Source organism: Anser anser (genome assembly GCF_964211835.1).
Source record: "Anser anser genome assembly, chromosome: 13".
NCBI lineage: Eukaryota > Metazoa > Chordata > Aves > Anseriformes > Anatidae > Anser > Anser anser.
In genome coordinates, this window is record NC_139734.1 from 6753752 (window position 1) to 6767082 (window position 13331).

General features: G+C 41.3%; 1 protein-coding gene across 1 annotated transcript; it reads left to right on the forward strand.

The window, feature by feature from the left end:
• Positions 1-1961: 1961 nt before the first annotated feature.
• Positions 1962-12046, forward strand: LOC310880599 (ras-like protein family member 11A-like). Its single transcript, XM_083796693.1, has 4 exons — positions 1962-2336; positions 3742-3798; positions 6203-6285; positions 10641-12046. The coding sequence occupies exons 1-4, from the start codon at positions 2192-2194 to the stop codon at positions 11106-11108; spliced, it is 753 nt and encodes a 250-aa protein (XP_083652819.1). The 5' UTR covers positions 1962-2191; the 3' UTR covers positions 11109-12046.
• Positions 12047-13331: the final 1285 nt, after the last annotated feature.

Consider the following 13331-nt stretch of genomic DNA (forward strand, 5'->3'; position numbering starts at 1 on the left):
TTCCAACATCCTACACTTAGGGAGGGGGACATTTACATACTGTTGCTAGCTAATCCTAAAATTTATCATTTTGTCCAGCTCAACAACACATTTCAAAGTGTCCTGTTAATCGACCACAAGATTTTGAACATTTTCATGTTCCTCCTTTCATTTGGCCAGTTCTTACAAAACTTCTGCAAGATGAAAGCACCCTGGTAATGAAATTTCCTGGAAAAGATTTTTCAGTGTTTGGGTGTTTGCAAAAATCTGGAAGCCAATTTACACTGGAAGATTTAAAACCGTTCCCATAGGAGCAATGTCCCAAAAGACACAGGATCTGGTGTCTCCCTCCCAGTGCCACGAGCTGGATAGCCCTCCAGGCCTTTTGTTCTCCCTCTTCATCAGCTGACTGTCATGATGGTCAAAGTAATAACCCTTCACACTTACACAACAACTCAGCACAAATACAGCTTCAGAAGGAGTTTTTAGAGGGGAAACCGAGCCCTGGAAAAGTGATACATTCATAAATCTTCTGCATCCTGTGCTTATTTTACTGGACTGCTGTGCACCAAAGCTGGATTTTTCTGAAGCTCTGCACCCAGTTCATGCTCAGCATGCACAGGTCCTGTGTGAGGCTGGCATGGAAATCGAGATCATTTGAAAACCTGGCCCCCAGTGCTTTGAGGAGGGGTGGTAATCTAGAGACCTAGCCTGATTCCCCTTCCTCCTGTGCTAGCTCACTGTGATACCCCGGCCTCCAAAACCTGCTTGGGAGAACTCTTGTGTGTGCTGTGATTGAAAGCAGCTGCATGAAAGCGTCTGGGCAGAAAAAGCTCTTCTGGTGGCTGCAGCCTCTCTGTAAGGAGCCATGCCTACCTTCTGCCTGGTAGGAGCGTGCAGAAGACAGGAGAAATCTGCATACTCGGGTCTCTGAGATCTGTGGGTGGATTAGCTTTCAGTTAATATCTCTGTTTCCCACGCAGCGTGGCAGAGTACACGTCTCAGAAGAATGCTGTCTGCACCAGGCTTCCTTCTTCCCACCGCTGTCTAAAGCCAGCCCTACCCTTTGCAGATCTCTTTTGACCAGTTTTTTCAGAGATGAATGCTCGGACTGTACTTTCTGTAGTTTCATTTACATCTGTTTTATATTATTTGCAGTTTTCCTTTATCTGGGCCATTCCCTCCCCACTGCTCGTCCCTTTTTCTTCCCTCCCCATTATCCCTGATAACTGAGAGTTGCTTGTAGCCCGTGTACGGTTACATGCTGTCATCCCTACAGACCTTGCAGCTGCCAGCTGTCTTAAAACTACACCGGGTTTGCCTATAGAAGTCATTCTTTCTTCATTCCCTCTGTCTGGCTCTGATGGATACTGGCTTCTTTAGCCTTCCCAAGCCTGTCGTCAGCCCTAAATTCACTTTTCCATGTTCAGAGAAACAGCAGTGCCCCAACCCCGTGCTGACCCACATTCCAGTGGGCAATTACAACTAATAACATGCACAACCCAGCATATCAAATGTATCCTGGAGGATACAGATACGAGCTTGTACTTTGGAATAAAAAACCTACTGCTGTCTGAAAAATGGGGGGGGGGAGGGGGGGAATGTTTATTTTCCTGAAGAGGAGTGTCCCATCAGCTCCGGCACCCTGAAGGGGCCCAACTGCAGGACACAATAGGACAGGGAAAACAACAGAGCCTGGAGCTGGAGCCCATTGAAAATGCAGAGAAACTAGACAGGCAGAACGGGATGATTCAAAGTGGAATTAGAGCAGGGCACCGGGGTGACTGTCTCTTGCCGCTGTGACGACTGAAACACAGAAGAATCTCGTTTTAGCAAGGAGCCAAGGGGCAGCACACAAACCAGGCGGTGGGGAGATAAAGCGGGGAGCGAGGGAGCGTGGTTGATGGAGGCACACGCTCTGTGCCCGGCTGGAGGAATGTCCTGGTTTCCCTCGTGATTGGCTGGGGAATGGAGGAGTCAGTTTTCACGGGGGTTGATCAAAAAGTTTCCTTTTGCTTTCCAAAGTTGCTGTCTGAGCAGAGGCATCGGGAAGAGGAGGCCGGTGGCTGTAACGTTCCTTGGGAAAGCTACTTCAATGAAATGAGAAGGCTTCTCTGCCCGGGGATACACAGCCCAGAGCAGACGCTGAGAAGCTGCTTTCCTCCCTTTGTCTCCCAACTCCTACTGGAGTTGATCAGCTCTCCCTTCTGGCATGCGTCTCATCTCTCAGGATACGATGTCACAGTATTCTACTAACTTTCTCTTGCTTCCCATACCAGAGTACCCGGTGCTAGACTGCGTGCCCAACAAAATCATCAAGCTCGTGGTGCTGGGTGGCAGCAGCGTGGGCAAGACAGGTAAGCCCACAGGTGTCCTTCGTGCTCTTTGCTTGCTGCTGGCTGCCTGCGACGGTGGCTCCGACAGCCCCAAGGCTGTGCCAACCCCTTTAACCATTGCAGCTGAAGCATTCGAAGTTAGTTCGTGCTTATGTTTGTTTGTTCGGTGCCTGGTTTGCCAGGAGGATTTGCTGCAGGTCTGTGCAGCCGGCCAGTGCGTGGGGACTTCTGTACTCACAAATGAATCTCCGGGGTCTTGTGCAGAGGGATTAACATCTAAATTTCCACTCAGAAAAAAATGGGCTAGCGATTTTTATTCTCCTGCTGTAAATGATATATGCTCTGTGGACAAATAACAGGGCAGGAGATGTATCTTCCTGTATTACTCTCCAAAGGAGAGCAGAAGAAAGGAGGGTGAGGGAGCATTACTGCTTTGGAGTAGATGGTTCATGATTTCAGAAATAATTACGGGAAGATCTGTTTTACTGCATCGGGGGTTCCACAGCACTCAGTAAAATGTTTCCTTGCTTTGGATTTGAAGCAGCTGTTTCTGTATTATTTTTAGGTAACTTGCTGAAGGTGGCTGCCCATGTAAATGTACCAAAGAGGTGACTCAGTACATACTGTGAGAAAAATGATTGTTTTAAATGAAATCTCTGATACAGTTGCTTGCAGAACAAAACTTTTTATTTAGATATTAACTGAGTGGTTTTGAAAATTATTAGGAATCTGCTGAGATGAAAGCACTACAGTAATATAAATTCCTGTGGCCAAAAATGAGATGTTATAAATGTTATAAAGAGACCAAAAAAAAAATGTATAAAAATGTTATAAAGAGACCAAAAAAAGGAAAATGTTCTAATCCAATAGTGTATGAAAGCACCACAGGTTAAGATGAATAAGGAGGTAATGCCACACCATGACCTGTGTGTGCACAGCACATGCAGTTTGTTTGCTGGGTGTGCTTAGATATCACTAATGGGTTTCATTAGAGGGGTACTGAGGATTTTTAAGGCTGGGAAGAGCCATTTGATCCATCGGCCACACTTCTGATATGGCACAGAGGTCTAAAAGTTGGTATTGGGATTAGTTTCAGTATAGTAAGGGTTTGGCTTGTTACTCTTCTAAATTATTTTAAACCAAAGGTCAGATCATTATATCTGCGGTCACAACAAGCAGCCCTCCACACCCTATACTGAATAGCCTCACTGAACTGGAGGGGTATTTTACAGTACAAGTTGCTATTTTTTTTTTTGTGTGTGTGTGTGTGTGAGTGCAGAGAGGATTTGCAGAATAGCATGTGAGCAATAGCAAGATTAGCTTGGTTTCATATTATACTAACTCTTCCAGTAAGATATTACATGTGTTCTGCAAAGACTGACTTTGGTTCACATTAAAGACCCATATTTTTTTCATTGTTTTACAGCCCTGGTTGTGCGCTTTCTCACTAAGAGATTTATTGGAGACTATGAAGCCAATACTGGTGAGTCTGCTCTCTACTGCAGTGCTGCAGATAGCTTAAAAAGGAATCTACTCAATTTTGTGACTGGTGCATATTACAGGAAAGCCAAGCAGTGTTAGATGTCCATAAGGTGCATATTTTCAGTTAATAGCCTCAAGCTATGAAAGCAATAAATCAAAGCCTCATTATTTATGATCCTTTTAGCTGGTTTTTTTTTTTTTCCAACTTGAAGGAAAAGGATCAGAGTAAAAGGCTTGCTTGGGGACATACCTATACTAAAATGCAGACTCTAGGAACAACTTGCATATTGACTAAACCGCAGAAACCCAATGCTGCTCTCTCTGCAACCCCAGGGAAGCCAGAGGAATTCCAAAGTGTGTAAAAGGCAGTTCAGAACTTTTTTTTTCCCTTTGTATTCCCTTTTTTCAGTCTCTTTTATGACAAGGGAGACTTCCAAATTGAAGTCTTCTTTCCATAAGATAAGCAAAGTGGCCATGCAAACTCCTACTGTGTTTCTTGTTTAATCCCGACACCTCAGGGGATGTGCTCGTGTGGACTGTTTAATTCTCAGCCTCTGTTCCAAGTAAGTGCTAACTGTATCAGCCAGCATTGTAGAAGGGATCACTGTGTGCATACCTACTAGCACATCCCACACGTAGGCCGCCTCAGATTTGGGGTGAAAGAGGAGGGGATTCAGAGAAGTGACTGCTTCACTTTGGAGAGAGATGCTGGATTTAGAATGGTGAGCTAGGAATGGAGATGGCAGTACAAGACACCTTTGATCTCTGCCTGTCTGATGAAATACAGTCCGAAAGCTCCTCCTTACAGCTCCCTCTCACTGACCCTAAGTAACCTCGACGGTTGCCTGCACTATTTCTCTTTCTTTTCCTTCATCTTTTCTATGGGAGACAGTAGATCAAGTCAGACTTCTGAGCTTTGGAATGGATTGGTGCCGAGAACCACATGCTTTTCTCATTAAGCTACCAGCCCAACAGCCATGCTGTAGAGGAAACAAATATGCCAGAAATAAGAAACAGGTGGTATTGTATTTGTGATCACTCAAGCATGCTTTTCCTCCACTTGGGTATAAGTAAGAGCACAGCGTCTGGAAGTACCTGATCTTTTTTCTGCAATGCATTACAGACTAGAAATAATATGTTGTCTGGTTCAGGGGTGCAGTATCTTCCCATAAAGTAGTACCATCTTTTTTAAGCAGCTTAAAATCTGATGTGTTTGAATAAATAAATAATTCCCAGGAGGGCTATATTACCTCACAGAGTCAGTATTAAAATATAATATGATAATGTTGGATCCAGATGCAGTGAACTTTGCCATATTAAATTTCCTTATATTGTAAATGTTTCTATGAGCTCAGAATCTTTTCCACTGGAATAAAAGCACTTGTTTCCCTGAATCAAATCTTACAAAGATAATTTTCAGAAGTGACAGCATTATTGTCACTAACCGACCTCCCTGTTGGTCTGAATTCCTTGCTCTCCAGTAGATGGGATTTCTCTAGGTTTGAGATGAAGTACATCATTTAAAATGTAGCGATGACAATTATATTTGGACAACTCTGAAAGGTCAAACACAACAGCTGTAGATATAGCATTTCTTGTACATCCATGTGACTTGCATTAAGTTCCAAAGAAAAACGATGATGACATCAGTCTCTGAAGCTGTCCTTATCACAACCACAGATAGTTCATAAGATCAAAACTTAGTTTTCTTTGTCACTTCATCTGCACTCCAGTACCAAAATAAAGGTCAAGCCCAGAACAGTCATGCTCCTATGAGAGCTGGGTCAGCCCTAGACACTTTGCCAGGGCTTGACCTTGAGTATCAGTCATTCAGACTAACCAGAACTCTGATTTACTCTCTGGGGATTTCAACCAAACTCTGACTGCTAAGGTCATACAAATTCCAAAGAGCGTCTGGGTATTCTGTATATGCTCACCTGCTCTGTGTCCAAAACTAGAATACTTCTTTTTTTAAAAAAAAAAAAAAACAAAACTTCAGAAAAATGCAATAGGAAGCAGCTCACCTATTTTAGAGTAAACACCTGGATAGCTTGGCTTGAGGTTAAAAATATGTGCCCTCCACATTTTAAAAAGTTAACAAAACGGACTGGAAACCTGACTGGGATTGATGCACCCACTGTAACTGAGTATTTGACTCACTACAAGTGCCACCCTTCCCATATACCATCCTAGGGCTACAGTGGGAACATCCAAGCACACAGCAAATACAAAACCACTTTACTTAAGTAAACAGCCACTCAACCTCCCTGGTACCTTTCACTTTTCTATAAGCAGCTACATATCCTAAGCCTCAAAAACTAGATTTCGACACTTCCGTTTTGCCTTTATGCACTCTTTCTTTGTTGTTACAGTCCCTGCCTCTAATGATTTTGCTTTTCCACCAGGTGCTTTGTATTCAAGAAAGTTCACCATAGATGGGGAACAGATCTCCCTACAGGTGCAGGATACTCCCTTTGTTTCACTGGAGGTAAAACATCTGCTCAGTGCATCAGTAGTTTACAACACAGTTACTATCTCTTGTTGGTTGCCAGCACTGTCATCTGTTAGTATTCCAGCAGAAATACATCTGGGCTCAAACCCAAAGGAAGACTAACAGGGGTACCTTACCCCCACCAAAACGAGCCCTTGAAGAGATTAAATCAGGCTCTTTTTAGGAGTAAGTCAGAACTAAACCAAATCTATTTCAAATACATACCTACATCCCAAGCCTAGATAGCAGGAAAATCATAGGCTGGCTTGCTCTTGCCAACTCCCTGTTTTATTTCCTGTCAAATAGTTTCTGTCTCTGTGCAGCAGAAAACTCACCTGCCTAGAGGCTCAGCTGGCTCACCTTACATATTTCGGTGCACCCAGAATCTCTCTTCTTGAAAAAAGGTGTTTCTTTTCAAAGGGACAGGCCTCACAGAAACTGTCATTTCCAGCTAGGGTGCTTTTCGATGCTTTCCCTACTTTTTCATGTTTTAATTTTATTCATTCCTTATTTCTCAGTTGTTGGCTTTTACATATACCCCTCTTTCTATTCTTATTTTACATATTCAAGGTTTAATATTTGAACAGGAACCTGTTTCTATAAATACTCTTACAAACAGATTCCAAAATAAAGATGTCTTTTTTTGAAGATCTGCTTTACATGTAGAACAACATGATGAAAATGGTGTCAGAGCAGCAGGAATTGTGATGAAGTTTGTTTTTACAGGAATGTTGGAAATCTCAGGAGAGCAATAATTCCTATAGAATAGCTGAGATTTCATGGTAAAATTAGGCATCCTCTTGTCGCCGTCAAATCTAAACTTCTAGGTTTGGCTTTAACCTCAGTCTGGGCTCAGACTTGGCCAAATATATGTCTGGATGGGAACACCACCATCTCTCATCCACTTTCAAGCTAGCCCTGGACGGCTTTATATATCCTGTTTAGTCTGCGTGGACCCATGAGCATGGGCTCATTTCTGTGCTCGTGAAGAGCTGTTCCACCCTGAGATTACAGAACAGGGTAAGCAAAGCTCCCCCAGCCTCAGCTTGCATGTGCATTTTCTCCGACCACCAGAAGCAGATTGAAGTGGAAAGCCTTGACAAGGCTCCAAACTCTCTGCTGTGAGAGGTGCACAGAGCAGAAGAAACCTTGTTTATTCTGCACACTAAAAAGCAAACAAAAGCTATTATGGAAGTCCTCCAAATATTCAAGTGGGACTTAATTGTACAAAGACCCTATGCCAGCTTGCTTACAGAAGACATAGCAAAGAGGAGCTATCGGTAGTGATTACGCACAATAGGGAATGCCTGATAGGCTTAGCAAAGGGAATCCCTTCTCTCTTCTGTCCCCTGGAGAAAGGAGGGATTGAATGAATTTAACTCCCCTCTCACACCAGATACATGTTTATTTTCTGATTTCTCTGTTTTAACTAAGATTCTGCCCTAAAGTTCAGAGACTGTAACCAGAGCTCTGCAAAATTTAGTAATGCCAGCAGCTGAGGTTTCCTAGTGAGGAACTATTTTAATTTAGTTAGGAAGGAGTTTCATTTTCTTTGTCCCAATCAAAGGTCTGTACTGTTTCGAAAGTTCCCACAGACATGCTTATCTTAGCTTGGATCTCTGCTGGCATCAAATAATGTATCTGAAGTCATTTGAAAGGATTGTTCCTGAACAGAATTTAAGACTGAGTGAGAATAGGTCAGATTTTCTGTTAAAATCCTTAAGAGAGTTGTTTGTGGTGGGCAGGCTGAGCAGAGTGTTTCAGGAGGAAGTCATGTGGAATCACTCAGGATTCTTGCCACACTGGAAATGTTAATGTTTAAGAGAGAAACAGAAGCAAGGAGATAACTGGTTTTGTTAGGTGATTCATTGCTGTTTGGACTATACGTGGCAAATGACTGTGTGTTTCAAAATTCATTCTGGAGCAGAGATTTCCATTTAAAAAGTAGCCCATTAGCCTTTGATTTTCCTGAATAAAGCATTCCATTGGGGATTATCCATCCATCTCACTACTGGGTGGGCCTAGCTGGAGTAACTGAGAATTCCTGCTCATTAGGGCTCCCTTGAACGTACACCTTCTCCCAAAACATTTTCCAACGCTTGCCAGAGCAATTAGTTCTTTTTCCCCATAAAGGAGTTTGCTGGTGAAAAGAGGCTAATTGTCTACAGATTGGATACAACTCAGACACCAACAGTGCAAATTGCCCTTCTTCCCACAGCCTGCCCTGGCCTGGCTGAGTTCACTCTCATTTACGTTTCAAGCAAAGCTGCTAGTGAGGCTCCTTCTTCCTTCTCTATGCAACCCTGTATGTTTTCTTTTTTTTTTTTTTTTTCTTCCCTCGGGTGGGGAGTGGGGGAGAGGAGAGTGATCAGGACATCTGTTAAACAATTTCGCTGCTAATAAAGGACATTTAAGATTTAAGTTTATATTACTGTGATCTGGCAAGAGCAAGGAATTACTAGGTATGATGGGCCAGTGCCTGTATTGCCCATACTGAAATAAGTACAGGGCAAATAGGTATATCAAAAGGGCAGTTAGAAGAACTGCTGTTAAAAGTTTTAAGCCTTATTTAGACTCTGAGCCTTCAGATACCCTGTTTCCTCCTTCCCACAAAAGGGTCTTGTCTGTGGTCCTTCTTTTAAACTGTCTGACGCACCATAAAGAACTAATCAGTTTTGCTCATTCTTTTCCACCTCTGCTTCCTGAAGTTAGGCTTTGTAATTCATATTTAGATGTCTAAACAAACGTGATCTGTTTTGGGAGATTGCTGAGCACATGCAAATCCTGTTAAAATGTATGAGAAAGGCAGATAAGTGTTATGTAGCTAGATAGATATTGGAGCATATGTTCTAATATTTTAAATTTCCATAACTAATATTGAACAGTGGCTAAATTTTTAACATATTTTTTGTTCTTTCCTATGACAAACTAGATTTCTGTCAAAAAACCTCTAAGTGCTTTTCCAGGTGTTTTATGCCTTTGGAATGAGTCATTACATGGCATCATACACACATGACAAAACAATTTTTGAATGACGTTGAAGTATGTGAAATGTTGCCTGTTTCAGTTTAGGAAGATACTATCTGACCTCTTGTGCTGGATCTGTCCTCCACAGCCTGAACTGAATTGTTTACTGGGCATATTCTGTTGGCCAGTAACTGTTAGATAAAACATTCATGGACATTAGTGGGCTTTGGAGAGGATTTAAAATGCTTGTCCTAAGTCTTACTAAAGTTCATGAAGATTTCTTGAATAGAATTTAGCAATAATAATAACAAAAAAAAGTTGGACTCTTATTTATGATGCTGAACTCCCACTAAAACACCCAGGAGCCTCTAATTCCTTACAACTTCAGCAAGGGCCTAATGTGTATCGTGTCTTGTTGGGTATGGAAGAAATTGCAAGTTTCCAGAAAGCCTGGATTATTGACAGGAATGTCAGTTCTTATCAAACCAAGAATACTGGTAATAACTGCAGCACTGATCTCCCTATCTAGCTGGGAAACATGCCAGCAGGGATAACAAAGGGTAGAGGATTAGCTGAAAATACCGTCATCTAGAAAAGTGAGCAGATCTCTTTTCAAGCTCCACAGTATTGTGGTATTGTATTCTGTTTTATATTCCCCATGCTGGTGACTGCTATGACTGTTTGAGTAGGAGCTGTGATGGACAGAACAAACTTGTGACCAGCAAAGCAGTAATATAAACCCACGGCAGCTCCATAAATGAGCAATGAGATTTCGCCTCATTTTCAGTGCCAGTAATTGGCTATTTGCAACAAATTGCTCTTTCAAAGTAACTTTACTTCTGATTATTTGGAAAACTATATGGCAGTAAAACCTGTCAGGCTTCACTTAACAGAATTAGTGAGAACCCCCAACCATGGAGACATCCAATACAGAATTGGAAAAAGACATTAAAAAACACCTTGGGGAACAACCATTCACTTGCAATAGTATGACTAGCCTGCTGAGATTTTCTAACGCTCCTACTATGCCAATCCCAATTTTATCCACAATAAAAGGGCAGGTTGCTGTCATAAGGATTTACTACCAGAGAATCCAAAATGAACTTTTAAATTTCAGTATTAGGTTGTTCTCTTATTTTTAACCGATTGGCTTTGATCCCTCTCCACTACTGTGCTCCTTGTCTGTCATATGCTACTGAGACAGAGAGGAACTTTATCCTGTCCCCAGTGCATCCCCCAGCAAACAGAGAGGTTTCTGCCTGTCTGCTGAGCAACAGCCGTACTAATACACAGCTTTGAGTAGCTAATGGTGCTGTAGGACTGTTTGCTCCGTCTGCTCCCTGTTCTCAGTTTTCTAATCTCACACCTCTTGGTTTTGACGGCAGGATGACACTGACAGCATATGTTGCCAAGAGCAGATAAACCGTTCAATCTACTGGGCAGATGGCTTCGTTTTTGTTTACTCCATCACAGAATATGAGAGCTACCGAGTCATCCGGCCCCTATACCAGCACATCCGCAAGATTCACCCAAATGCTAACATTCCCCTGCTTCTGATGGCAAACAAAGGAGACCTCCTGCGAGCCAGGCAGGTGTCCTCCAAAGAAGGACTCCAGCTGGCAAGTGAACTGGGAGGTACTTACTACGAAGTGTCAGCTCGGGAGAACTGTGAGGGAGTGCATGAAGCCTTCCAGCAGCTCTGCCAGGAGGTCAGCAGGATGATCGGAAGCTGCAACGGAGAGAAACGAAGAGGCCTCCACCTTGTCCGACCCAAGTCTCCAAACATGCAGGACTTAAAGAGACGTTTGAAACAGGCTCTGACTTCCAAAGGGAAATCTGCCACTACGCTTTGATGTAGCTGCCAGAAATTGGTTTCTGCATCCCTTGAAAAAAAAGGCAAGAAAATAAGCTGGTATTAAGGGGCATCAACAATCAGATTGTGTGAAAGGTTCTTTCATATTGTCTACACATCTTCCTTAAAAGTCCCATATTCATTCAGCAAAGGAACTTACGGAGTGTGCTCTTCGGGGCAAGAATTTAGAAACTGTGATTTAAAGAATAGATTGTCGCAAATTATTTCTGTTTCAAAATGGACACAGTCATACAGTTTAGGCTTATAATGTAGATTTTAATAATAAAATAATTAAATTCTACTATTAAGAGAAGTGGCTTCTCTTGAGGGTGGTTGTGTTCCTAAGCATAGGCAATAAGCTACAGAAGGACACCAGGAGAGCGACAGGAGCTATAATGAGCAAGCAAAACTTAACAGATTTGCTTAGTCACAAGACTGGAAAATAAAGGCAAAAAGTAAATTTTTTTAAAAAGTAATAATTCAGAAACTGCCGTTTAGAAAGTTCTTAGGAACTTGGAGAGTGATTTGCAAGCTTATACAGTGTCTCTTTAAAGGGAGATTTCAAAAAATGTCATTTTTTCAGATTACTTTTCTTTAAACACTTGTTATTTATGAAAGTGATTATATGGGCAAAATACTAACTTTTAGCAGCATTTTGTAGCCAGTTTCTCGATGGTCTACTTGTCATTTCTGAGTAGGCTTGCTACATGGCAATGAGGGACAAATAGAGCACTGTGGCTGTAAAACCTGCTCAAAAAAAAAAAAGACTAATTAATCAAGACCAAGGACAGAACCTAAAACTGATTAACTTTTTTTTTTCCCAAACTAGTTAGATTTCAAGCTCAAAGATACTGTTTTAAAGAAACAAGGTCTTCACACAAAGTGTATCTGATTCTTTTTTTTTTTTTAAAGAATAAATGCTTTTTATGATGCCTGAAATTCCTGGCTTCAGGAATTTATCATTTTGTTATTTGCCTTAAAAACAGACTTTACTCAATACCTTGCAATGCATCCAAATCACCAGTCTGTCAATAAATATTTCACTGGCAGCATCTCACTGCATTGGGTGCAAAGGGATTTGATTTGGGTGCATCATGTGGAAAGGGATTTGAAGCTGTATCCTGTGAGCTGGCCAATTTTATGGTAGCAATAACAACAACATGAAGCATCCATCATTGTGTTCCTAGTGGGAGCAGAGAGAAACTAGGTTGAACCATGCAAAAGTCAGGATGCAATGATCTTTTCTTTAAACACACCATCCGAGCAATTCACGGGACCATGAAATGAAGTAAAGCTCAGTGATTTACACCAAGGAACACAGAAGGGAAAATCCTGGTTTGATGGATGTGGAAAAATACTCCCAGCTGTAGTTTCAGCCAGCAATACCAAGCTAAATCAACCTTTTACTCGTGACCAGCAAAAATGTAAATTGAGTCTGATGAGTATTTGTAGAGCTCAGGTCTTGAAAATTTATTTTACATTTTACTTGTCCCTGTATTAGACAACACTAGTCATGATTTTCCTTATCACTTGGATTTGCTTTATCTACAGCTCACCTTCAGTTTTATTTATTGTTTTCCACAGCTGGACATCTGAGAATATCTTGTGTTCAGATTAATTTTGAATTCTTTTGTTAACACAAAGCAAATGCACCTTTTTTAAAATTAGTTTCAAGCGGTAGTAGGGAGCAAAAAGGAAAGTTGGATCATCCAAACAGGGACTCAAACACTATCGGGGGATTTCTACTTTAGCTTATGGTTTATTAACAGTTTGGTATTTGAGCAGTGTCGTAATTCATTGCTGGCATTTTGGTATGGTATTAATCAGCACAAAATTTCTGTATTTTAAATTACTAATAGCATAGCTCAAATATCAAACCTTTAACATGAAAATGAGCAAACAGTTTACAAGAGACACACAAACTAAAAATTATTTACATCAGAATAACAATCACCAATTTTGAAGAACAACTAAATATTTTGCCATCCTGGTACTGTATAATAAGGGCTAAATTTGCTGAAGACAACATGCTGACATTTGTTTTCATAAAAGCCTAAGAGAATTAGGTGCTCTATCCTATTAAAATTGTTTGCAACTTACTTTCAGCTCTAATCCTTTCTTATTTGGGAAGAAAGTTTCTTCCTAAAGAAATTTGTTTTGAACAAATTCCAAAACTGTCAATGTTCTATTTTCAATAGCAATTAATAAAAAAAGCAAGGCCTTT